This window comes from Microcaecilia unicolor, chromosome 10, assembly GCF_901765095.1.
Source record: "Microcaecilia unicolor chromosome 10, aMicUni1.1, whole genome shotgun sequence".
Taxonomy (NCBI): Eukaryota; Metazoa; Chordata; class Amphibia; order Gymnophiona; family Siphonopidae; genus Microcaecilia; species Microcaecilia unicolor.
Window position 1 is genome coordinate 2,478,746 of NC_044040.1, and position 27,717 is coordinate 2,506,462.

General features: G+C 41.8%; 1 protein-coding gene across 2 annotated transcripts in view; it reads right to left on the bottom strand.

The window, feature by feature from the left end:
* The window catches only part of SEMA3A (semaphorin 3A), a 321,151-nt gene that overhangs the window by 48,882 nt on the left and 244,552 nt on the right, over positions 1 to 27,717 (bottom strand). For both annotated transcript variants that reach the window (XM_030216059.1, XM_030216058.1), the window contains exons 7-12: positions 27,204 to 27,346; positions 25,636 to 25,750; positions 25,471 to 25,540; positions 23,738 to 23,882; positions 13,972 to 14,191; positions 4,471 to 4,562 (exon numbers count right to left, since the gene is read on the bottom strand). In XM_030216059.1, the coding sequence (XP_030071919.1) occupies positions 4,471 to 4,562; positions 13,972 to 14,191; positions 23,738 to 23,882; positions 25,471 to 25,540; positions 25,636 to 25,750; positions 27,204 to 27,346 (785 nt within the window). The remainder of the gene's footprint in view (positions 1 to 4,470; positions 4,563 to 13,971; positions 14,192 to 23,737; positions 23,883 to 25,470; positions 25,541 to 25,635; positions 25,751 to 27,203; positions 27,347 to 27,717) is intronic.

The following is a 27,717-nucleotide window of genomic DNA, read 5'->3' on the forward strand; positions in this document are numbered from 1 at the left end:
ATGTAAGTGAAAGGAGTTACGGTATGAGAAATACATGATAACGATCACTTTATCCTGCAGTCTGTATAATCATTCTGCCTGAGTACATTAAGGAGAAACAGAGCAGAAGCCTCAACGGTCACTTTCCATTTTGCTCCAGAGCTTCCTTTTTGGATGCAGAAGCCAATAACATGGCCTGACAGTGGCCCTGTGCAATATTCACTCAACTTTTGAAGTACGAGCTCTGGCTGTTGGAAATCAATATTTTATTACCAAAGCACGCACGAGTGTCTTGTGTCAACTTAGATGCCTGAGAGAAAGCTCTGACAGCACAGCATGGGCTGGGATCGATTACAGGAAGCTGGAATATTTTAGCATGGTGCAGAAAACAAGAAACAGTCCCAAACAGCTGGGTGAAGATGGCAGAAAGTGCTGATGTTAATTCTTCCAGCATAAGGTCATTTTTTTGGAAACGGTGATAGATGCACACCCTGTGGTTACCATACGGGTCACCTGCTTTCCAGCAAAATCCCCCCCCCCAAAATGCATTGCTCTAGAAATGAATGATATTAGTTTGAAATTACCTAAGTAACCTGAATGTAATTCACCTTGAGCTACTACTGAAAAGGGTGTGAGCAAAAATCAAATAATAACAAAAGAACCGATCGTGAGCCCAGTTACAAAACCCTTTCTTACTAACTATTCTTTCTATTTTGATCATATAGACACAGCTTAGTGGGAGCAAGTTAGCATGGGTTTCACAAGGGCAATTTATGTACAAAAACAAGAGGAAAATGGTGAGTAAGTTAATGTGATGTATCTGCATTTTTCTGAAAACATTTGACAAAGCCTCTCATGAGAGACTCCTCTGGACAGGAAACAGAGAGTAGAACTAAAGGGTTAATTATCCACATGGAAAACGAGTGCTCCTAGACTCTGTGCTGAGACCTGTACTGTTTAATATATTCATAAGTTACACTGCATTACAGTCAATGCTTGTATGCCGTTCATACTAGGAACTGGATTAGTGCGGCTCACAAAACGTCGAGAGGTAGGGCAGACCGTAGAAGGTACAATACAAATTTATGAAAGCTACCAGTAAAATATCCTAGTCAAGGCAAGGCAAATAGCAAAATAACCATACATGATTAAGCAAACTTCCAAAATAGCCAAGTTTTCAGAAATATTTGAAACAACATATAGCTGGATTGGTAACGTATAGATGTTGGTAACTCGTTCCACCACTTCGTTATCTGATAAGGAAATGTCAATTCTAGTTCTGTTTTATAGACAATACCCTTAGGTAATGGAAATTGAAACCTCAGGAAGTGTCCAGAACTACTTATAAAATTTTTATCAAGCATATTCATCAGAGTAGCCACATATTGTGGAGCGGAGCCATGGAGTATCAAGAAGGCAAAACAGCACAGTTTAAATATTGAACGGGCCTCTATTGGCATCCAATTTTAATTTCAAATCAATGGCCTAGCACTCTCAAATCAGACATGCTGCAATATTCTATAATGTCTGCAAGTTTCGCCGAATGGCTGCAATACAGCTGACATATATGATATTACAGTAGTCTGTATGTGTCATCAGTAAAGTCTGAAGAATCAGTTGAAAAGCTCAGAATTCACAAAAAGATATGATACATCTAAGTTTCCATAGTAATTTAAACAGTTTAGTTGACAACATTTGTACGTGAGATTCAAAAATTAAGGAAGTATCCAAAATCACACCCAATAACTTCAACTGAGATTCAAGTTTATAGATAATTCCACAAAGAAAGGGGTTATCTATAGGGGTCTGCTTATGAGGATAACTAATAAGCAAGAAATTTGCCTTATCTGAATTCAATTTCAGTTGCCTTTGCCCAAAGTTCCAGGCAAGTTCCAGGCATTCCAACCCTTGTTTGATCTTAAATAGAGCATCTAAAATTTTGCCGTCAAACAGATTATAAATAGTTATATCGTCCGCATAAATACATGGCTACAACCCTATCTCCCTTTATTACCAATTGTTGAGAAGGGGATTCTCCCCATTTAGACTAAGCTATTCACATGTTAAGCAGGTGGCTACGGGTCCTAGAGGGTAATGTGTCCAAAAAGGGGCCCCATCTGGTGCAATAGTCTTTATACTCCTGGGAATCATTCTCCTTTAGCATCCCCCTCTCTGCTTTTAAAAGATGTACCGAGGGGGGGAAATGGAGGGTGGGATAGATGGGAAGAAGGGGGGAATTGAAGAAATGTTTTCATGTATCTCATTATGGTTGAACTAAGGATTCTCTGTAATTGTATCCTGTGGAATAGTATTCCTGTTCAAAGTTGTACCTTGGTTTAATAAAAAGATTTAAATATAAATGGCTAGAACTCCAGTGCCACCAACCTAAAACCTAAAGGGGCCATTAGTATGTTCAATAGAATTGGGGACATTGGGGAACCTTGCGGAATGCCACAAGCTGGCGACCATTACTGAGACAACCTCCCCTTCATTTTTACTTGATACGATCTGGACACAGGAGTGACAAGTGATAGCACAATCTTATTCAAAGTCATTAATATGGCAGAGGCTTGCAAGGATTTGCAGAAGGATCTTGTGAGTCTAGGGGACTGAGCACCTAAATGGGTGATAAATTTAATAGTAAGTGCAAATTGATGAACTACAGGTACAATATGCTGGGCAAGTCATCACCCTAGAAAAAGATCTTGGTATCTTTTTGGAAAATAGTGTACGGGGGAGACTTTGCCTTTGGACAATTAATCTGGCAACTTTCACCATAAGGGCCCTCAAAACAGCACTTTTTCTCCTGATCCTTTCCACTCTTTCACTCAGGTCCTGCATTCTTTTCCATGGAAGAAGGTTCTCTCTCTCTCCTTAGAGGAGAGGGGAGAGGTCACAGATTGCTATTTTACCACAAATACAGATATGAATGGTGTGGGTTGTCTCCAAAGTCACTGGAGGGAGTTTGTGAGATGTCCTCAGGTGGGAGAGAAACCCAGCCCAAGGGGTATGTTGTGGAGATAACTTGCAGATGAAAATGGATTTGTTATCTGATTGACGGTGGAGGTGGAGTTTGAAGGCAATAAAAGATCTTGTTGGTATAAGCATGTGGTCTTTGATTGCCTTCATCCCCACTAGGAGGTGAGGGGGGTATCAAGGAAAGGCCAGATAACCTGGCTGTATTTAGGGGGAGCTATTGTCAGCCAAAGGCAGTAAGTGGGTGGGCATGGGGATTCCCAGCTCACGAGCAGGAACAGGGAAGAACCTGTGTAAGACCAGAGGGTGCAGCCCGGTGAGGTGCTACTCTGGGAGAGAGAACAGGCAGGAGGTCTCATCCTGGAGGAGTTTGCTGGTAACGACCAGCACAGCCTTGGATTATGTAGTCTGAAAGATGGGTGATGAACATAAATCAGAGTTACTATCTGAAGTCATAAATAGTGGATAAGACTGTAACCAATAGTCTTCTATGGATCGAAACCTCTTAAACCAAACACGGGGTAGAAAATATTTTCTGTTTTCTACCGCAGGGCGCTTACGCAGCGGTAATAGTCAGTTGGTGCGTGCTGGACACTTACCGCCTGGTTAGTGTGTGAGACCTTACCGCTAAGTCAGTGGGTGGTGTTAAAGTCTCAGGCCAAAAATGGACGCACACTGGCTTTCATTTAGGAACTTCAATGTAATACCACTACGTATTCTGCTTTACCATTTATACACCTTAATGTAATATCGCTTGTATTTCTGTACCCGGAAATGGCGATCGCCATCACGGCATAATGTAAGCCACATTGAGCCTGCAAATTGGTGGGAAAATGTGGGATACAAATAAATAAATATGTTGTTTAAAATGAGTGAGAGTAGATTCAGCGTGGTAATTTTCAAACCTACTATGTAGTACACACGTTATGTTTTGAGAACAGTTATGCACAGAAAATCCAAAGCTATTTGTGTAAGTCCAAACGCACCCTCTCTCTTCCCCAGGGATACAGGAATATAAACAAATTCAATTCAATTACAAAAGTAGCTGCACGGTTCCTAGATTCAATTAATCTCCGTGTTTTTCCAAGTAAGATAAATGAGAGACAGAGAGAGAGAGAGAGAGATGCATAGATAGATAGTTTTCAGGCATACTGGATAATGTTGAAAACTGGGGGTAAACCCATGAATCCTGACAGGGCTGCGAGGCTGTTACTGCCTTTAATGTGATTTTGAAAGGTTCAGAAAAGAAGCAGAGAATGGAAAGAGAAACTGCGGAAATAATTCACCAGTATCCTGCCAAGAAAAGGCAAGGACTGTCACTTTTCATAACGCTGTCAAAAAGAGACTGGCAGTGTCTGCTTAATACTCCCCACATCTTGCAGGAGGATAGCTGGGGTTTATTTTGACTAGTGTCTGGGTTCTTAATTGAAAGACTCTGCCAGGCTGCTGCTCTATTACCTCAATGAAATCAGCCCGCAGCTGTCCACTGAAAAATAGCAAAATACTGACACTCACCCAAAAGACAGTCATTTCTTCCAGAACAACTTCTTCCAGATCATGCCAGCTCTCCTTGGGGATTGAAACAACTTTCAAAACTGTCCCTACATCTTGAAAGAGAAAAAGAAACATTTCTATTAAAAGTATACTTGTTAAAAATTGTAATCTCAATCATTCAATAATAAGAATAATGATTGCTATCTTGTTGGGGGGGGGAGGGGATTTGGGAGAAGATGGATTCTATGGGAAGATCTTTGAGAGTACAAATCCCCTCCTGAACCCTTCCAAAACCTCCCCCTCCCAAAAAAAAACCCTTCTCACAAAGACCCCGAAAAGCATCCTCTCTTCCACCAGACTACCACTACAGGCCGCCATTTTGAACCTGGAGCCTGTACAGGCAGGAACAACTGGGATCACTCCTGCCACCCTACCTTAGTCTATCAGGCCACCCTTAAGGTGGAGGTGGATGCTTTTGGTTGGGTGGGGGGGGGGGGGAGATAATCAATCCAGCCTGGGGTGGTGTTTGCACATTAACCGCAATTGTTAATGGCAATCAATACCACTAATTAAAACCACCTAGGCATCTTCGGAGCCTAAAAATGAAAGTGTCAGCCATCTAAGAATTGTCATGACGGCACAGTGCACCCAGGAAATACAAAGACTTCTCATTAGTTGCCCCTCTGGGGCAATGACAAAGAACTGGTCATTTCTGCACGACAGCTAGTTGGTACCATGAAAAGTACGTAAATATTATTCAGCACCACAGTCAATTGCGATGTGGTCACTGCTCAGAGTTTAGAGTTTACGAGATTTCACAGTAGGGAGAATGAGATCTAAGCGTGGTCTGTTTTGTATGTTCAAGTGTCACTTATGCATCAGAAACGTGCATCAAAGCTGCACTTTTGGTATATCATCACTTTCCAAAATGTACAGCTGGGTCTCAGAAGCTCCACAGCCTGGCACCAGTTTGCAATATTTCAAAGGGGAACTTTATGCATACTTACTCTTTGAAAGTCAGCGTAACTTATGCATCTACCTGATGAATAAGTTAGTTTGCTATAAAACTGCCCCATTAAATATTACTATTTTTAGGTATTTATAAATTCTAAATTTGGGGTATTTATTTCCCAGTTACTTAGGGTGTCTTTAAGAATACAAAAAGAAAAAAATAAACAGAATTTATCAGTGCTGTGTGGGGGGGGGGGGGGGGGGTGAAGGCACCATTACTGGGTAGCTTTTCTGGGGATTTTTAGAGGCACTTATCAAGTATCAGGTGCTGCTGACTTGGGCCGTTCCCAGATTTTTACTGTCTTCTGCAGACCATCCCGTAGCTATCTGGACAGAGCAGTGGCAGTCTGGGGACGGAGCTTAAGGAGAGGCCAGCGATACTCAGAACCGATACCCAGATAATTCTCTGGATCACAGGACAGCACAAGATTCTGTCCTAACTTATAAGAAGAGTTATTCAGGCAACCACACTGGACTTCAATGTTATCCAGATAATCACAGCTGTTATATCCAGATATCCCATGCTGACAACCAGATTCTGGTCAGTATTAAAAATTTGGACAGGACTTCAAACGTCATGGCCAGTGTTTAAATGAAACCCCAGTTTGGGAGTTTGAATACTGACCTGACTATTTATTTTTTTGTTCTGGGGATGTTTTATTGTTTATCAGTTAAAACTTTAAATCAGAACAATATGCCGACAATATGCTGAAATCTTCTGCCCAGTGTGTGAAGGCAGCCAAAAAAGCAAACAGAATGCTAGCAATTATTATGAAAGGGATAGAAATAAGACAACCCCAGCCCCTCTCCCCAACATTCAAAACTACTTAGCCGGCCAGGAACGGCATCTGGCCGGTTAAATGGCACAAGTGGATATCCAGTGATATTCAGCTGGGGATGTCCAGTTATTCCTGCTGAATATTCCCCAGTTAGCACCTAGGAGGTAACCGACTACATCTACTACTACTACTATTACTACTATTAAACATTTCTATAGCGCTACTAGACTTACGCAGCGCTGTACAAATTAACATGAAAAGACAGTCCCTGCTCAACAGAGCTTACAATCTAAATTGGACAGACGAACAGACAGCTAGGGGTGGGGAAATTGCAGTGGTAGGGGTGATAAGTGAGGGTGTTGAGTAAGAGAGTCATGGTTAGGAGTCGAAAGCAGTAGCAAAGAGGTGGGCTTTAAGCCTAGACTTGAAGACAGCCAGAGACTGAGCCTACATCACGTGATATAGCCGGCTATCCCAGAATATTCAATTCATATTCAGCTACTGTAAGCGGCCGCTTAAATAACTTGTATACCTTTAGACAGTTTAAAGCTAAACGGCTATTTTTGAATATTGACTTAGCTGGTTATCTTTAAACCAACTAAAAATAAACCGATATTCAACGCCAGCCACTGGAAATGGCCAGGCATTGAATATCCGGGCTGACCACCGACCATGGGAGTTAGCCAGGCTCCCTCCTGCTGTCTGAATATAGCTCGAAAGGATATTATAATGTCTTTGTATCGCTCCATGGTGTGACCACACCTTGAGTATTTTGTGAAATTCTGGTCACCGTACCTTAAAAAAGATATCGCAAAATTAGAAAAGGTTCAAAGAAGGGCAACCAAAATGAACTCCTCTCAAATGTGGAAAGTCTTAAGAAGTTAGGACTCCTCAGCCTAGAAAAGAAACGGCTAAGGGGGAAGAAGATAGAGGTCTACAAAATACTGATTGATGTAGAATGGGACACTCAAGGAAGTTACCTGGTACTACTTTTAAAATGAACAGCAAGAAATATTGTTTAACTCAATGAATAGTTAAACTCTGGAACTCGTTGTCAAAGGATATGGTATCAGAGGTTAGTATATCTGGGTTTAGAAAAGGTTTGGACAAGTTCCTGGAGGAAAAGTCTATGTCTGTTATTGAGATAGACATGGAGAAGCAACTGCTTGTCCCTAGGACCAGTAGCATGAATTTTGCTACTAACTGATTTTCTGTCAGGTACTTGTGACCTGAATTGGCCACTGTTGGAAGCAGGATTCTGGGCTAGATGGACCACTGGTCTGACCCAGTATGGCTATCCTTATCTTCTTTGCTATAAGTACAGGATACAATGCTGTTTTCTAATGAATCATAGATCATCAACATGGAAATAGAAAAGTAATCTCAGAGGAAAACATTACAGAGGTGGCAGTGAGTACAAGGTTAAAGATTAGCTAATAGAGAAGGGACACCGTAAAAATTTGGGAACATCTTCCCAAAGTGCCAGAAAGGCAGAAAGGACAGCAACAGGGCAGACCGGAAGGGAAAGCTGGTCCTTATCTGACATCCTCTGATTCTTCTTGTTATAGGGAAAGAGATAAATATGCACGTGGGTGCCACTCGTCTACAATGTGGATTAATGCATGCTGTATGAATTTTATATACAAACATTATATTGCCACAAACTGGAAGAGAATGTTCTACAAATGTGCTCCAAAATGCCACAGATTTTCAGATTACACCAAGCAAACAGGCTCTCCATTTCTCAGATATGATCTGGCTGCAGCCTTCCTGTCCTGTGCTCTGCTCTGGACATTCCTACGGGGATGGATGCTGAGATGCAAGGTTTGAACTTGGTCTTAATGACTGTTAAATGATTATCAGTGTTGCATTTCTCATTTAGAGGGAATATTTGTAAATTGTTAACTGCAAATTTAATCACTGGCAACATCTTACAATATCATTTGCCAACTCTTGAGATATTTACCACCTGCTTGCCAAAATTACAGCTTGAAAAATTAATCAGGCTCCTATTACAAGCTCCAGTTGTCTTTATACGATATCACATACCGTACAATTTCAAGAAATAAACTCCTTATTAATAAGGAAAGTGCATTACCACTGAAATACATGTTTATTAAGTATAATTTGTAATATCCTCAAAGAGTTCTGTCTTCCGAAGCAAAGACAATAAATCCTTTGCCAATTATCACAAAGTGCTGTCTGTATGAATTTCAAATTGTGAACTTCTCAGAAAATACATATGCAAATGAATGAGATGAAGACGTAGCTTCAGCATTTGTTTTCAGCACTAACAAATATTAACGGAAGTGAAGCCCCGGATTGCGTAGGCTTGTCGAGACAGGAATTGGGATGTTCAAGTTCTATTCAAGTCTATTTGATAGGCCACCTTCCAGACAATCCATCAAGGCGGTTTATAATATAATAATATCATAAAGGAAAAGAAAAACTGAAAGAGCCCTAGTTGCTTTAGCCTTTCCTCATAAGGAAGTCGTCCCATCCCCTTTATCATTTTTGTCATCCTTCTCTGTACCTTTTCTAATTTCTCTATATCTTTTTTGAGATGTGGTGACCAGAACTGAACACAATATTTTAGAGGGCTCTTTTACGAAACCGTGTAAGTGTCTATGTGCACCCAACGCACACCAAAATGGAGTTACCGCCTGACTACTGAGTGGCTGTTGCGGTAATTTCATTTTTGGCGCGCATCCGATAAACGCATCTAAAAAACAATTTTTATTTTTGGACGCGTGCTAGTGGCATTTGATGCGTGTAGGTCATTACTGTCCGGTTACCATGTGAGACTTTACCACTAGGTCAATAGCTGGAGGTAAGGTCTCAGACCCAAAATGGACGTGCGTCAATTTTCATTTTGCCGCGTGTCCATTTTCGGCAAAAATTTTAAAAAGCCATTTTTTACAGGTCCGCTGAAAAATGATTCTGCGCATGCCCAAAACACGTGTCTACACAAACACTGGCCATTTTTCAGCGCACCTTTGTAACAGGGGCCCTAGGAGCGGTCACACCATGGAGCGATACAAAAGCATTATAACGTCCTCATTTTTGCTTTCCAATCCTTTCCTAATAATTCCTAGGATTCTATTTGCTACAAATGCCCCTTTTTTCCCCTCGGTCATCCAGTGGTCCATCTTAACAGTAGCCCGTACTGAAAACTCACCCCTTCTTATTCCACTTTTATTGCATATACAAATGTGGGGGTCATTTTTAGTAGCCCATGTTGCTGTAAAATATGAGGATAATGTGTTATGAGTAGACCTTCTCCAAGATTTCAGAAACAGACAACTACCTTTAAGATACAGAAGAATAGAAAAGCCTGTGTGCTTTTAGTCCTGTCCTGCCACCCAGAGATGCAGCAGGTGTAAACACCGAGGAAAGAAGTGATCAACATGGAGGGGAGTTTTTGATAAAGTCCATGGTCATTTCTAAACCAGAAAAAGGTCTTATCTTTTTGGTTCAAAAATTGTCCGGTTTGTACGGTTACCTCTGGGGGAGGGGGGGGGGGGGTGAAGGAGTGGGAGAGGGTCAGGTACCACTGGGGGATTAAGGGGGGGGGGGTCATGACTTTATCCCTCCAGTGGTCATCTGGTCAGACTGGGCACCTTTTTGGCACTTAGTTGTTACTGAAACACATCTAGCCAAAAGAATTCCCTGCATGCTTTTATAATGTTCCATTACTGCAGAAAAACATCCAAATTGTAAGCCCACCCTAGTCCCGCCCAAAACATGCCTCCAACACGCCCCCTTGAGATATATGTTTATGTTTATTAGGAGATTTGATTTAAAAAACACCCTAGTTACACAACAAACGAGGGCATTGAACAAGACATAACAACATAGAAAACATCTTAAAATAAGTTTCAAAAATAGCGGTCTGAATGTTTTTGCAAAAAATATATATATCTACTGTTTTGTGTCCTTTTTCTGGAGTTTTTTCTGTTTTGAAAATGAGCTCCTTGGGCTACGGTTAAAATGGGTTATTTTACCATTAACTTGTGCTATTTTAGAACCGGTCCCATTTTCTGCAATGAGATAATAACCGGGGTTAACAGTACAATAACTCATGCTAATGGTAGCCCACGTTGATAACCCCTCCCACCCAACCTTCATTTAAAAATGAAAATGTTTGTGTGTTGTGTGCACCCCCCTCTTCCTTGGAATACCTCTTTAATCCAGCTAAAAGCTTGTGCATTCAGGTGATGTTAGTTTTAACCCAATCTAATCTACCTAGGCAACTGCCTAAACCCCTTTAAATGTGTTTTCTATGGGAAAGAATGTGTATTCCTAAGGGAAGGTAAACCTAGTTCCATGAATTGGAAGAGAGTTTGACAATCTGTGAGACATCATGGCCAGAGAATCCTGACTAAGATTCAAGATTAATACCAATCTATCTCTGTACTTTGAATGAGTTAAAATGAATATTGGGCTCCCTAAAGTTCTATTTCATAGCTGATTCAATTGTTCCCTCAAATTAACTCTCAATTCCAAGAAACTGCATTTTTGTAGCATTACACTAACAAAGCATCAAACAGAACCCACTTCTTCCCTTTCCTCTGGGGACTAAGGATAGACAACTCATTTAACAGAGCAAATTTATTTGGGGCTAGGTCTTTCCCTCACAGCACCATGCTATCGAAATATGTCCCCATGTTGAAGTGCGCTCTCTCGCTCTCTCTCTTGTTTCACATGCACAGTGCTGGACTCTGAGGCTTCAGCACAATGCTTAGCTCAGGTGATTTATGTTCAACTCCACTGTGGAGGAAGGCTGAGATTTATAGCTTGGGAATCTGAAAACTGACCTCCAAGTACCAGATTGCTGATTTGTAGATGGTGCTTTAAGAAATAGCATCACATTGGAAAAGCCAGCATGCTTAATTTACCGAGATACTCCAGCCCTGTTCCATCAGTGGTATGAAAAATTGTTTACTTGGAAAAAATTGCCACTCCATTTTCTGTGTCTTTCTTATTGGAAACCCAAAGGCTTCCCCCTCCCCCCCCCCCCCCCCCCCCCCCACAGTTTTAAATATCTTCAGGGTACTTTTGTCAAGTCGTAGTAGGGCTACCGTGGAAATGGTGTGCGGTTAATTGGCCCTACCACTGGGCTCGGTCAGGAGGCCAGCAGTAGTCCTGCTGCTAGGAAAATATTTTTATGTTTCTAGTGCGGGCAGCGCCAACAGCTGCCCTGTTACTGCCAGGTTAGTGCAGGAGCCATTTACTGCCTCGTAAGTGGGAGATGGTAAGGGGTTTGGGAGTAAATGGACGTGCTCCAATGAGCTGACTTAGCACACGGCCATTTACTCCCGTTGTGGTAAAAGGGGGTTTCAGTGCGTGGAAACCCACGTGCTGAGGCCACCCTGGGTCCCCTTTTACCGCAGCTTGTGTCCTCAGCATGTTAGCCTGGAGGACATGTGAGAGGGTTTGCTGAGGATTCAAACTATATTGAAGGATTCTACTACTGCCGCTTCAGGTTTTACTAAGCATTCAGTAGCCAAGATGTGTGAACAAGAAAAAAGGTTCCAAGCTACAGGGATCTTTCACTAAGCGGCTGTAAGCCCAATGTGGTTAATTCCCACCCCCAGTGCGTGCCATTTACAAAATCATTTATGGAATGGTTCCAGACTGTACGTGTGACGTGACAGATCTTCCAAGTTGAAACTCAACTTTAACTGCAAGGGATTATCTCATTCTACACTTCCCTAATTACAAAAAAATATATCAAAAAACAAATCCACTCTAACTTGAGATTTCTCTTATTTAGTCACTAAATAGTAGAATTCTATCCCAAGGGAAATAAGACAACTCAATAATTATCTGACCTTTTACAAATTCTTGAAGGCTTTTGTTTTCAAGAAATTTCTTCACTAGATGTTGAAATTGGTTATAGCCAAGATCTTTCTCCTTGTCACTACTTTTTCAAGAATGTTCCTTTAACTCTTACAGTTTTCATAACATGTATTATACATTAACTTGTACTGTTTATTATTTATGTAAGCCACATAGAGCTGAATAATTGTATTTGGATAATGTGGGATACAAGTATCAATTAAATAAATAAATAAATAAAAACATAAATACATTTTTGGCTCTCTAAAAGCGGATTAAAGAGGTTCAGTGGTTTTTATTTCATGGTTAAAATTTGTTTTTATTGGGATTTTAGTAGCATACTTCTCTTGTTTCTATTTATGAATCATGTTTTCATTGAAATGTCAAATTCTACAACGTAGAGACATGCACAAATTGATACCAGCTTCACAGCAGGTATGAATTGTGTGTCAACACTTGAATGCTATTGGAGCTGGTTCTAGGACCCTATCCACCTTATAATTGAAAGAGAAAAACGCCTAGATTTCGACCCAAATCGGGAGATAGACGTTTATCTCACAAAAACGAATAAATCGGTATAATGGAAAGCCGATTTTGGACGTTTTCAACTGCACTCCATCGCGGAAGCATACAAAGTTGACGGGGGCGTGTCGGAGGCGTGGTGAAGGTGGAACTGGGGCGTGGTTATCGGCCGAGGAGAGATGGGCGCCTTTCGCCGATAATGGAAAAAAAGTATGCGTTTGTAGCTAGAATTTAGGGCACTTTTCCTGGACCCTGTTTTTTTCACGAATAAGGCCCCAAAAAGTGCCCTAAATGACCAGATGACCACCAGAGGGAATCGGGGATGACCTCCCCTGACTCCCCCAGTGGTCACTAACCCCCTCCCACCACAAAATATGCCGTTTCACAACTTTTTATTTTCACCCTCAAATGTCATACCCACCTCCCTGGCAGCAGTATGCAGGTCCCTGGAGCAGTTGTTAGGGGGTGCAGTGGACTTCAGGCAGGTGGACCCAGACCCATCCCCCCCACCTGTTACAATTGTGCTGCTTAATGCTTAGTCGTCCAACCCCCCCAAACCCACTGTACCCACATGTAGGTGCCCCCCCTTCACCCCTTAGGGCTATAGTAATGGTGTAGACTTGTGGGCAGTGGGTTTTGAGGGGGATTTGGGGGGCTCAACACACAAGGGAAGGGTGCTATGCACCTGGGAGCTCTTTTACCTTTTTTTTTGTTTTTGTAAAAGTGCCCCCTAGGGTGCCCGGTTGGTGTCCTGGCATGTGAGGGGGACCAGTGCACTATGACTCCTGGCCCCCTCCCACGAACAAATGCCTTGGATTTATTCGTTTTTGAGCTGGGCGCTTTCATTTTCCATTATCACTGAAAAACAAAAACGCCCAGCTCACAAATTGTCGAATAAAACATGGACGTCTATTTTTTTTTCGAAAATACGGTTCGGTCCGCCCCTTCACGGATCCGTTCTCGGAGATAAACGCCCATGGAGATAGGCGTTTTCGTTCAATTATGCCCCTCCACGTTTCTTGCATAAATACAGAAAGTAGGTTCCTTTTTGGATTTTTACCATAGATATCCTGTTACAACTTCAGGCCCTTTTTGTATACATACTCTTATTAATATCTTGGAGGATGTCCTAGGATTATAACGTGGAAACACCTAGCAGCTGGACTTAAAGGGTTTTGGTGGCAGCTTTTTTGCATGACTTCCATCTGAGGACTATCACTGTACTGACTGGGTTAAATAAGTAGGTATGGATATAAAATATATTTGCAAATAAAGTCTTACAAGGGCCAATTCCAGCTGAGCAAGAACCCCAGAAGAGCAAGAGGAAGCTGTACAGTCATAAGTAAATGCAACATAAATATAACGTTACCTGTTCCGATAAACATGACATCGTACTGACCATCTTCTGCCTCCACCCGATCTACCACCAGCTGGGTAAACTGATAATTCACGTCTGTTTTGATGATGATTGGACGGTTATTGATGGGAAACACAGGGTTATACATGGCTGGATGACTTCTGGCAAACATTATGACATCATCAGGAAGATCCTTGGTAGAATCAAAGCCCCCAAAGGTTTTACTTGGACACTGCAAATACAACGGATAATGTTTAAAGAGGGTGAAAAGCTCTTCATAGCTCCACAGCAAAAACGTGTGCATAAACAGACTCAGGAGTGACTGAGATGTATTTTGGAGCAAAAGTTCTTACAGGGTTCCTGTGAAGGCAATAGTCAGTTATAGACCATGAGGGTAATCTATGCAGATAAACAGCTGAGTAAAACCTTGCTGAAAGTTGCCTTCCCTCTCAATGTTCACAGTACAGGTACTTTTACATGCATCCAAAAAGGAGCAAGGAGTGGACAGGTGCCCTTGGCCTGGATTGGCCGCTGTCGTGGACAGGATGCTGGGCTCAATGGACCCTTGGTCTTTTCCCAGTGTGGCATTACTTATGTACTTATGTCCTCTACTTGGCTCACTTTTATTACATAGAGCAGTGATTTAACCTATTGTGATGTCATAGTGGCTCATTCCACCAATAAGAGCCAACCTCATTAGTGATGTCACAATGGCTTGATTGTATAGAATGTTTGTACGTTTGGGAAGCTTGCCAGGTGCCCTTGGCCTGGATTGGCCACTGTCGTGGACAGGATGCTGGGCTCGATGGACCCTTGGTCTTTTCCCAGTGTGGCATTACTTATGTACTTATGTCCTCTACTTGGCTCACTTTTATTACATAGAGCAGTGATTTAACCTATTGTGATGTCATAGTGGCTCATTCCACCAATAAGAGCCAACCTCATTAGTGATGTCACAATGGCTTGATTGTATAGAATGTTTGTACGTTTGGGAAGCTTGCCAGGTGCCCTTGGCCTGGATTGGCCGCTGTCGTGGACAGGATGCTGGGCTCGATGGACCCTTGGTCTTTTCCCAGTGTGGCATTACTTATGTACTTATGTCCTCTACTTGGCTCACTTTTATTACATAGAGCAGTGATTTAACCTATTGTGATGTCATAGTGGCTCATTCCACCAATAAGAGCCAACCTCATTAGTGATGTCACAATGGCTTGATTGTATAGAATGTTTGTACGTTTGGGAAGCTCACCAGGTGCCCTTGGCCTGTATTGGCCGCTGTCATGGACAGGATGCTGGGCTCGATGGACCCTTGGTCTTTTCCCAGTGTGGCATTACTTATGTACTTATGTCCTCTACTTGGCTCACTTTTATTACATAGAGCAGTGATTTAACCTATTGTGATGTCATAGTGGCTCATTCCACCAATAAGAGCCAACCTCATTAGTGATGTCACAATGGCTTGATTGTATAGAATGTTTGTACGTTTGGGAAGCTTGCCAGGTGCCCTTGGCCTGGATTGGCCGCTGTCGTGGACAGGATGCTGGGCTCAATGGACCCTTGGTCTTATGGCATTACTTATGTACTTAGTACATGTAGGACTTTTATTTAGAAAGCCCAGCAGGGATGTTCTTAAGGAACATTTTCACCTTCTTAAAAGCAGATACAAATGTAAACAGATTTTCAGAATGAAATGCTGTTTGAAGTCCTGTGTCCAGATTAGTAGGAACCTCCACAATGAGATACATCAATCAGCAAAAGTAGCGTTCACAGAGACATTGGCCCTTGAAGTAGGCTATGGATGTGATTATGGCGCCTTTTCCCTACATAAGTGCGCAACTATGGAACGCACTACCAAAGGCCATAAAAACAATGCACGACCTAACAATCTTCCGAAAACAGCTGAAAACCAACCTGTTCAAGAAAGCTTATCATAATGACCCATCCTAAATACTAGACGAATATCCTTACATGCACTTGACTAAACCCGAACTCTCTACTCTAGTCTGATAATCTCGCTACTACTAATGAAAGCTACGCAATACGCACTACCACTTTATTTCTCATGCCAAAATGAACTTTCTATAGTTGACTATCTAACTTACTTTATATTTCACTCTATCATTCAGGAACTTCAATGTAATACCACTTTGTACTCTACTTTACCAGTTATGCGTCTTAAGGCAATACCACTTGTAATTCTCTATCCGGAAATGGCGATCGCCATTACGCATAATGTAAGCAACATTGAGCCTGCAAATTGGTGGGAAAATGTGGGATACAAATGTAACAAATAAATAAATATACTCCTAATGGGAGGAAAGCCCTAATGTCACCATATATAGAATAACTCTTGACTGATTTTTGCAGTTACATTGTTCCATTTCCATTTATTTTGCGTACAGCATTTTCATTGTTTCCATGAGAATCCCTGTGATGGTGCAATTAGACACACTTAACTTGATCAAATGAACTCTCTAAAAACTAGACATGTGCTTTCATTTGAAACGACAAATCCCATATGTCATAGGCAAAAGAAAACAAGCAGAAAAAAAACCCATAAAATTGTATGTTTTTCATGAGCCATCGATCATGTGCTGTATTTGGGAAAGAGCAGGCACTATTCATTACAGACTGGTCACTCTTAATGACACTGTTCCCTTCTAAAATCCATAAAACTCTAAAAAAATTAAAATATATCAAATTATCACCTCTGAGCACAGGTGTCCACATAGCTGTGGTGTATGAATAGGGCCACTTTCTTTGTATTCATCCTAAGTGAAATATGGGAATGACTTAACTGAAAATGCAAAGCAAAACAAAACCACATAAAAAGCAGATCAGTGATAATAAAAGGACTGGTTTATTTAAAACGGTTACCCGACGTGGCCATATATTTTGCCCACAGGCTGCATCGGCATTGCCAATAAGGCTTTGCACCTGTTTTGTGTTGCTCTGGATAAATCAGGAAAAACCAACACATTTGATCCACAAAATGTAAGGGTTATGATGAAAATCCAATATCGAAGAATCCAATTCCTATCAGATTCTAAGGTGAAACTGGCAATCAAAGTTGCCTTAGTTGACATTAAAATGGATTGTGAGTTTTCAAAAAAAAAACCCCGTAAGGTCTAGACTCATTGCTTCATTCATCCTTTCACCTTCTTCTCTACCACCATCGCCAATGGTAACATAGAAAACTTACCCCCGCCCCCCGTTTACTAAGCCACTTTGAAGGGGCTGTATCGGCACTGCTGCGTAGCTTAGTAAACAGGGGGGTTAGTTCCTAAGGATTTTGGATTTTTATCTAAGTGCTGATATACCCAGACATGCATATGTTTCTGCTCATTTTTTAGAATAGATGAGTGATATCTATATTAATATATATATATTTTAATGTTTATTTTTAGGAGTAACATTTGTTATTGGTTTTGAATGTCATTGCAGTTCAGATGTTAAATTTTGATAATATGTACACATATATAATTTCATAGTTATGTTTTTAAATGTTATACATTAAACAATTTTTATATATATGTTTAGACCTCTGATGCAGGCCTTAGCCAGGTCGGGCCTTTCCTCAATAGCTGCATGATTCTTTGGTGACTTCTCCTTCCTTTGACCACCTTCGCTCCCTTTGCCCGTTTTGAGTTCTGTGGAAGTTTCCCTCTTTTTGCTGTGCTAATTTTGATTGTCATAAGGAGGTGCCATATCTACCCCCTTGAACATACAGAAGTAAACGCCAATTTTATAATTTTGAAATAGTTCATCATTTGCATAATGATTTAACTTTCTGCCCCTTCTCGTTTCCATTAAAGTTGACATTTGGATAAACTCTAGCTGTATTTGTCCTTCCTAGGATCAATGCTGCTGTGTCTGTTCTGCTTCTGCAGTAGACTGTCTGCTGTTTGTTTCTCCTTCTAGAAGAGAACCAAATCCAAGGGGAAAGCTAAAAGATTGTGTAAGAAAAAAAGCATGCTGTGAAAGATCTGCAGGACCCTTTTCCAATTCTGATGTTTAGCTAAAGAGACAACAGACCCATAGTGTTGTAGGACAAGGTTTTCCCTTCTAAACATTACAGGAAATTAATGTCTGGGATTTCTTCAAAATTAGGAAGCCATGCATTGTGTTACCGTTTTGAGGTACCCTGCCCTAATTTTGCTCTACCTTGAATTTACACAGTAGTATCTTAAACAGAATAACAGCTAAAGAAAAAGAGCAGTTATTCAACAGTAACAACAATGGTTAATGTATGCAGCAAATTATAAGCACAGAATAGGTTAACGAGCTGTCAAGGTTCATGCAATTTCCATACTGTGACAACTTCCATGAAATAAGCCTTGGGGCCATAGTCCAAGCTACCGACCCAACTCAGAGCTATAATTATCCTGAAAAATTGATCAACATGGCCTTGAAAGCTCCACGTGCTGCCCTATTCTTTAAGAAGTATCATAACCAGTACAGAAGTCAATTTTATTCACATATCTATCAGAAAATTACAAGTTTTACAAACAATCGCTAAAGAGTTAAAGCACCCAAGCATGGTCAAGTTTGGCATCGGCAAATAATTCAGGAGAATATGAGGCAGAAGAACGAATACTAAATGGATGAGACCATAATACAGATGTACAGCCTGCAGCAAATCATGCTGTCAGTCAGTCTAGAAAGTCTTCCTTAGTGAAGAGATCAGATACCATTCATGAATTGTAGAGGTCTATTATTAAAGGCTTGCACATGTTATCTGCAGCAGGGTCCACAGGAATAAAATGGACCTTTAGTAAAAGTCCCTCTTTGTTTTTCTAAAAGTGTAGAAATTTAAGGGACAGCTGTTCTCTCTTCTGAATAATACTCTGCTAAAGATATAATATCCTCCCTTTACCGATGGCTGTAGATGCGCATATGGAATGAACGATGGGTTTATCAACTGTCAGGTGCTGTAGGGTCACGACAGCCATATTTGACAGATGAAAATGCCAAGGAAATATTCCACTAGAAAGTGCTAATAGTGAACGTATGAAGAGGTTAGGACAATCTGTCAAACTAAGATCTATAGTTTTGATTTTCAGGACAGCCACAGATAACGTTGAGATGTCACAGACGTGAAATGTAAGTATAACCCTGTATCACTGCCTCTCCTAAAACCTTAGATAAGACTAGAATCAATAATTTGCTGTTTTTGATGATTTTTAGTAGAGAATTGGATAAAATAACCTTCACTATTTTTTCTTAACATTGGTAATTTGGATACAAAGACCAGCTGTCATCTTTGGATGACCCTCAGTTGAGGAGCAATCACAATAAGGTCAATATTCAGAATGACTGAATATGGGCAGAAGAGGTTCATGCCCGTTAAATCGCTGTGAGTATTTTTCAGTAGCACTTATCTGCACAGTGCCGCTGGAGCACTATCCAGCTAAAGTCCAGGGGTAACAATAGATTAGCCCAGCAGCAAAGAGACTGTTCTAACTTTATCCAGGCACTGAACCTGCTGTTATTCTGAATATTGCTGGTAATTGTACAAGTTTCAGCCACCTATGACCTGGATATTCAATGTTGATGCAGGGATTAGGCTCAGTATTAAATATCTGAATGACATTCAGCTGGGGTCAGAAAGCAACTTCAACAACATTAACTGCCACTGGCTGAATATCAGGGGAAATATTTTCAAAAGCAAAAGGACTAGGCAGAGGAGATAGAAGGGAATGGACATCGTCCGAGTCTTTAAGGGGGTGATTCGCAGAGGGTTTCCATGTGGGGAAGTGTCGATCTATGCTCTTCCAAAACTGTCCACCTCCCTTATGCTGTTTACCAGGTGAGGAAAAGAAGTGGATTTAAGGGGTTGGAACAGACCAGCTGGCAAACGAAACATGGGGATTTCATTTTGAAACTCCAGCGCTTGCTTGCTTTCAGTTTTATGCTACACACTCTGCCTCTGCACAGTATGGGGTCAATTCTATGACTAGGTAACTCCGTTTAGGTGCCCAGAGGGCTTGTGGTAGAATCCTATAATATAAATCAACCTAGATACTGGCATTGGTCAGCTATCAATGTGTCTTTAACCAGAGAGCTGGTGGAAGTGTGTGCCAACAGTCTAGCAGGAATGTAGCTGATTTTCTTCAGAAAAGCAGTTAATAAATCTAAATAAATAAGTAAAAAGAAATAATTAGATAGTGGGGCTGAAGTTTTAATTTGGTTTCATTTTGGAGGTGGATTAGGGAGAATGACCCCCTTAATTCCCCATGTAAAACACAGGCCAAAATGAGCATAGTTTTGAGTTGATATAAAACCCAACACGGAAATTTTCTCTTCCATGTGTATTCTCTTTGTAAAATGGAGAACACACATGCACAGTGCTGATCTTCATGTTACAAATAGTGGCTTTCTGAAATCGGTATTTACTATTACACGTGAATCTGCTTCTACAATAATGGTCAAACTTGCCTACGATATGGCACCTATGCAAATACGTGTCAGCATTTATACACGGAAACAGTAAAAATTGCTTTTTATATGTGGAATTTATGCCAATATCTTTCTAAACATATAAGTTTATGAAATCCTTATCCATTTGATATCATTATATATACTTTTAAAAAGGCTTCACTCACATTTAACAGCTCCTCTTGCAAAATACACAGTGAAATATGAACATCCCAACCTGGCCATCTCAACTTCCACAGAACGCCCTTATGCAAAGTTGAGTTATGCAAATCTCTTTCTTTCTGTCTTAGAGAAACATTAGAATCTTGTGACCTGGACTGGCCACTGGTGGAAACAGGATACTGAGCTTGACGAGCTGTTGGTCTTTCCCCGTATGGCAATGTTTATGTTCTTAGATATAAATAAATTTTATTTTAACTTAAAACATGTTTTATATATATATATATATATATATATATATATATATATATATATATATATATATATATATATAAGTCTAAGGGGCCCTTTTACAAAGAGTTGGTAAGCTCAATGTAAGCTTATCGTATGCTAAATCGGAACTATCGCCAGACCAACGCAGCCGCTGTTGGTAGCTCTGGCTCGAGCATGCACCATTTCTGGTGCGCAAGAAAATTCTTTTTCTCATGCAGTGATAATCAGTCATCACCGTGTGATGTCTGGTTACTGCTGGGTTACTGCACGAGCCCTTACCACCACCTCAATGGTTGGCAGTAAGAGTTATCTTGCCACATGGCCAATTTTGGGGGATATATATATATATATATATATATATATATATATATATATATATATATATTGAGGTGGTGGTAAGGGCTCGTGCAGTAACCCAGCAGTAACCAGACATCACACGGTGATGGCTGATTATCACTGCATGAGAAAAAGAATTTTCTTGCGCACCAGAAATGGTGCATGCTCGAGCCAGAGCTACCAACAGCGGCTGCGTTGGTCTGGCGATAGTTCCGATTTAGCATACGATAAGCTCAATGTATATATATATATATATATATATACATTGAGCTTACATTGAGCTTACCAACTCTTTGTAAAAGGGCCCCTTAGATTTACAAAGTTCCATAGGTTATTATCGGGCTCATTTTCGAAAGAGAAGAATGTCCATCTTTCGACATAAATCGGAAGATGGACGTCCTTCTCCCAGGGACTTCCAAATCGGTATAATCGAAGCTCGATTTAGGACGTCTTCAACTGCACTCCGTCGGAAGGACGGCCAAAGTTCAAGGGGGCATGTCGGAGGCGTAGCAAAGGTGGGACTTGGGCGTGCCTAACACTTGGACGTCCTTGACCCATAATCGAAAAAATACAAGGACGTCCCTGATGAGCACGGACGTTTTCACCCAGACCTGTTTTTCTTACGAGTAAGGCACAAAAAGGTGCCTGAAATGACAAGATGACCACTGGAGGGAATCGGGGATGACCTCCCGTTACTCCCCCAGTTGTCACGAACCCCCTCCCACCCTCAAAAAACATCTTTAAAAATATGTCAGCCTCAGATGTTATACTCGGGTCCATGACAGCAGTATGCAGTTCCCTGGAGCAGTTTTAGTGGGTGCAGTGCACTTCAGACATGCGGACCCAGCCCCATCCCCCCCCCCCCCCCCACCTTTTACGTTTGTGGAGAAAACAGCGAGCCCTCCAAAGCCCACCAGAAACCCACTGTACACACATCTAGGTGCCTCCCTTCACCCGTAAGGGCTATACTAGTGGTGTACAGTTGGGGGTAGTGGGTTTTCGGGGGCTCAGCACACGAGGGGCATAATCGAAAGGGGCACCCAAGTTTTCCTGATGACGTCCTCATAGGATGTCCCAGCGAAGGGGAGGGGAAGCCCGTATTATTGAAACAAGATGGGCGTCCATCTTTCGTTTCGATAATACGGTCAGGGACACCCAAATCGCGAAAATTAGGTTGACCTTAGAGATGGTCGTCCCCAATTTTCAGCAATAATGGAAACTGAGGACGCTCATCTCAGAAATGACCAAATCCAAGCCATTTGGTCATGGGAGGAGCCAGAATTCGTAGTGCACTGGTCCCTGACATGCCAGGACACCAACCAGGCACCCTAGGGGGCACTGCAGTGGACATCACAAATTGCTCCCAGGTGCATAGCTCCTTTACCTTGTGTGCTGGAACCCACCAACCCCCCCCTAAAACCCACTCCCCACAACTGTACACCACTACCATAGCCCTGAGGGGTGAAGGGGGGCACCTACATATGGGTACAGTGGGTTTCAGGGGGGTTTTGAAGGGCTCACGTTTACCAGCGCAAGTATAACAGGTATGGGGGGATGGGCCTGGGTCCACCTGCCTGAAGTGCACTGCACCCACTAAAACTGCTCCAGGGACCTGCATACTGCTGTCATGGAGCTGGGTATGACATTTGAGGCTGGAAAAAAAATATTTTAAAAGGTTTTTTTTTGGGTGGGCAGGGGTTGGTGACCACTGGGGGAGTATGGGGAGGTCATCCCCGATTCCCTCCGGTGGTCATCTGGTCAGTTCGGGCACCTTTTTGAGGCTTGGTTGTAAAAAAAAATGGACCAAGTAAAGTCGCCCAAGTGCTCGTCAGGGACGCCCTTTTTTCCATTATCAGTCGAGGACACCTATGTGTTAGGCACGCCACAGTCCTGCCTTCGCTACGCTTCCAACACCCCCCCATGAACTTTGGTTGTCCCTGCGACGGAAAGCAGTTGAGGATGCCAAAAACTGGCTTTCGATTATGCTGATTTGGGCGACCCTGCGAGAAGGACACACATCTCCCAATTTGTGTCGAAAGATGGGCGCCCTTCTCTTTCGAAAATAAGCCTGTTGGTAAGGGAGCTATGTTCCTGGGAGCAATTTATGAAGTCCACTGCAGTGCCCCCTAGGGTGCCCGGTTGGTGTCCTGGCATTTCAGGGGGACCAGTGCACTACAAATGTTGGCTCCTCCCACGACCAAACTGCTTGCATTTGGTCGTTTTTGACATGGATTTCTTTTATTTCGAAAATCGCCGAAAATCAGAAACGTCCAAATCTAGGGACGGCAAAATTTAAGGATTTGAACGTCCCTGACAGTATTTTCAAAACAAAAGATGGACGTCCATCTTGTTTCGAAAATACAGGTTTCCCCACCCCTGGATTTGGACATTTTGCAAGGACATCCAAATTGCAACTTGGACGTCCCTTTCGAAAATGTCATTCTATATCTTATTTTTCAATCAAGATAAAAGTTTGTTTTACAAATGAACAAAATAAAAACACTATGTTCTGTGAAATCTGTTTAAATTCCTTTTGTAGCCATGCAATTTTGCAGTGAGTAAGAATACTTACCGTGCCTGGCCGGGGGTACGGCACTCTTGCTTGATATGGTACCCATTGGTAGTTTGGACCATCTCTGTGAGCATAAGGACCCAAGAACACTCTTCTGATATCTGCCAGGCTGTACATACACACTGCTGACCCCTTAAAGATATTACTGAGAGAGAAAAGGGCAAAGCAAGAAAATCAATATCTTGAAACATTCTGCCAGAGAAAGCAAGTTACTAGCTGATTTGCTTTTTCATTTACATTTTAGAGGAGACGATTCTTTATTGCCGATCTTACAAAGCCTTTTTCTATGACCATTGAGAAGGCAACTCTTGATTGCTGATCTTGCAAGGTGTTGCTTTTTCAGTATTGTTAGGTGGCTTTTTATTTTCCCGCCAAACGAGAAGGTTTTCCATTTGTAGTTTCATGTGCAAGGTTTTTTATTGGATAGTATATTGACAGTCACATGGTTTTTCCACAGACAATCTTAAAAGACTGTAATCTCATATGGGGTAATTTTGCATCAGTAAGAACACAAAAAAAAACCCTATATGCAAAGGAGCTTTTGAGGGAACTAGAAGCAGAGCCGCCGAGACACTGAGCTGGGCTCAGGGCAGGGCCGTCACTGCCGGACCCCCCCAGGACCGCCGTACCACTTCCTACAAAATTAATGTACTGAATGGTTCGATAAAGCTAGAAGGGACTGCTTCAGTTCTAGCTTTATTGAACAATTCAGCGCATTAATTTTGTAAGAAGTGGGACAATCATCCATCTTGTCATCATTGAAGAAGAAATCTTTAGTTGCTCTCTAAAGTCAGTACCACATTGACCCCTGACGCAGGCACTATGTGCCGAAACAGAGCCCGAGTTGGGTCAGTAAGGAAGAAATTGATGTTCAAAGTGTATTAATAAAGAAATTGTGTCCTGATTTTGAAGGCTCCTGATGCTTCTCTTTGATATTTAGATTTGTTCTGTACGATGGACCCTCTCTGTGCTATTTTGTGGTCTTTTAAAAGTAGGTAAAACATGTGTTTTAAGCAGGGGCGTAGCCAGACAGCAGACTTTGTGTGGGCCTAGTCAAGAAGTGGGTGGGCACCAAGTGTTCTCCGCCCCCCCCCCCCCCACCCCATGCGATGAGGCCAGTATCAGCAGCTTAGGAAGCTTAGACTGCTGAAGTGGAAAGCAGTGTTTTCAGCACAATCAGGGGGAAGTCTTCAGCTGGCAAAGCTTGGGATCCCCACTAGCTAGCACTAAATATGTACTGCTGTTGGGTGGGCCTAAGCCCTAAGTGGATGGGCCCTGGCCCACCCAGGCCCACCTGTGGCTACGCCACTGGTTTTAAGCTGTCTTTGACGGGAGTATCACTCGACACATTTGCTTGTGCCTAGCTGGATTTGCAGCTGTCGATATTTACATCTCACATTGAATGTTCAGCCAGGAGAGGTTTATGATTTATTTGTTATAGATCTAGTTCGATTCTAGACCTATATTCGTCATGTCACAGTCACAGACCCTTGGCGCAGGCCCTGTCGCTGAAACACAGTCCATGTCATCAGATTGAAGATTTCACAATAAAAGATCGCCAGTCATTATCATCAGGTCCACAGATGTTTAATGCTTTTTATCTGTTGTAACAGAGTATACACCCTGTGATATAATTACTGTTCTCAAAATCAAATTCCTATCTTGGAACAAAACTACAACATGAAACCTATCAAACATTAAATAAAAGTCTTCACAATTATTAAGTTCTTTACCTGGAAGTTGTAAAAACTCCATAGATAACGGGGTTTTTAGGGTCTTTTGAATTCATTAAAAACACATCCTCTGCAAGAATAAAACAAAATATGGATGTTTCTAAAATTAAACAGTCCTTCTTCTGTGAATTAATAAATATATGCAATCTTGAATAAGTTACTTACGCAATTCGTCAAAATGAGTATCAATTCCATTAGGTCCAGGCACAGAGCAAATCAGACGGGCCTTTAAGAATGTCGTCCATTTATTGACGAGGCTTCTGTGGCCGCCAAAGTCATTCTGAAAAGATGGAAGAAAGCTTCTGGTATAGTCTGGCACAGAAGGACAATAGCTCCAGTTACGTATTATTATTTCAACAACCTGGAAAATCTCCTGTTACTCTGACAATCATATATATTTCTAGAAATGTACTACTCATGTGCAAAAATTCTCTTTTCTCATTTGGCAATTCTGCGAGTAATCTTTTCAGATGGGATCACATTGTAGAGCATCCATTCTTTTGTTTTGTTTAAATCAGACACAGGAATCATCGTACACTCAGGCTAAATGTATTCAACTTCTCCTAAACAGCTTTTGTACTATGAGAAAGAAATGCTGTGACCTGAACATCCTCACATATTTGGCCATTGACGTCACTCAGCAGTTTCTCAAATGATGCCTTTATCTTCCTGTGTTTCACTGCACCAAACTAACTCTAAACAGTTTTCATGTAGAACAACTTTCTTTCAACTCCTTTCAGTACTAGATTTTGAACCATGGTCAGCTCAACTTCACCCAGGGCAAATAGATTGTCAGCGGCAATTATAACGTATCGCCTATCTTTCCTGTTTGAGAAATGAAAGTAGTACAAATGTACAGATTCTGTTCCAAATACCTCAATTCTTTATCCATTTACCTCAACTGATAGCTCCTGACAACTGTTTCTTAGTGTCTGGAGAGGAAAGTACTGGATACAACAGTTCTTCAAGTCAATAATGTTAGTTTAGGGCCCACTATTTTGCTGACTGCCGCCGATGTTAAACCAGAAATTCCATGTCGAGCCATAGAACTTCCAGGTCTGCGGAGCTAATACATAACAGGTTAAGTGCGATATTCAGCACTTAATTAACTATAGGTTACTACATAAAGGGGCCCTTTTACTAAGCTGCGGTAAAAGGGGTTCTGTGCTGGTGGCAACAGCCATTTTTGGTGGGTGCCAGGGCTCCTTTTACCGCAGCGGGCAAAAAGGCCAAATGTGGACATTTTGGGGGAAGAGCTCCCGCGCTAAATAACCGGGCAGAGTGCAATGCTGCCCAATTACCGCCGGGTAACCCCCTGCAGAAATATTTCTAAAATATTTCCGCTAGCAGTAGAAATGGTGCGCACTGGAGTGGGGGGAGGGGATACAACTATTGCCAGCTCGTGCGTTGGGCCGGCGGTAGTTCCAGGTTGCTGAGCAGAACCCTTGAGTAAAAGGATCCCAAAAGTAGGACTAACTTTTATGTGGCCCTATTTATAGGGTTAACCTGGTTGGTTGAGCGCTGAATATCGGCAGTTAAGCGGCCAATTGTCAACTCCACTCCCAGAATGCCCAAAAAATAGGTGGTTTTCATTTTCGTGCTAACCATTTATTTTCAGCAACACTAACCAGGTAAGTGATCCTGAAAATTAGCGATTACCCCAAACAGGTGATTTAACCGTCCAGGAGCCGTTTTCTGACCCTTTAATTTTTATTGGATGTATCTTATTTTACCTTGCAGATCTGCCCTATTCTGGCATGGGTCGCTTTGCCAGAATGTTCTCCATCGATTGCATTTTCCCGGAAAAAAAAATAGATCTTGTCATCTTCTGGGTTGTCACTCTCTGGGATAAGATGGACACCGATGAACCTAGGATCTGAGAAGAAGACAATTGGATGTTTACTTCTAAATGTCTGTAGTCAAAGCCAGTAGAAAAGTATTCTCAAAAACAAGCCCTTGTATCAGATAGACATAGCACATATATAAGCACATAAGCACCACCACGCTGGGAAAAGACCCAAGGTCCATCAAGCCCAGCACTCTATCTCCGACAGCGGCCAATCCAGGCCCCAAGAACCTGGCAAAAAACCAAAATTTAATAACGATCAATGGACTTTTCCTTCAGGAATCTATCCAGACCCCCTTTAAACTCAGCAAGGCCAGCTGCCGTCACTACCTTCCTCCGGCAATGAGTTCCAGAATCTAACTACGCGCTGAGTAAAGAAAATCTTTCTCCGATTTGTTTTA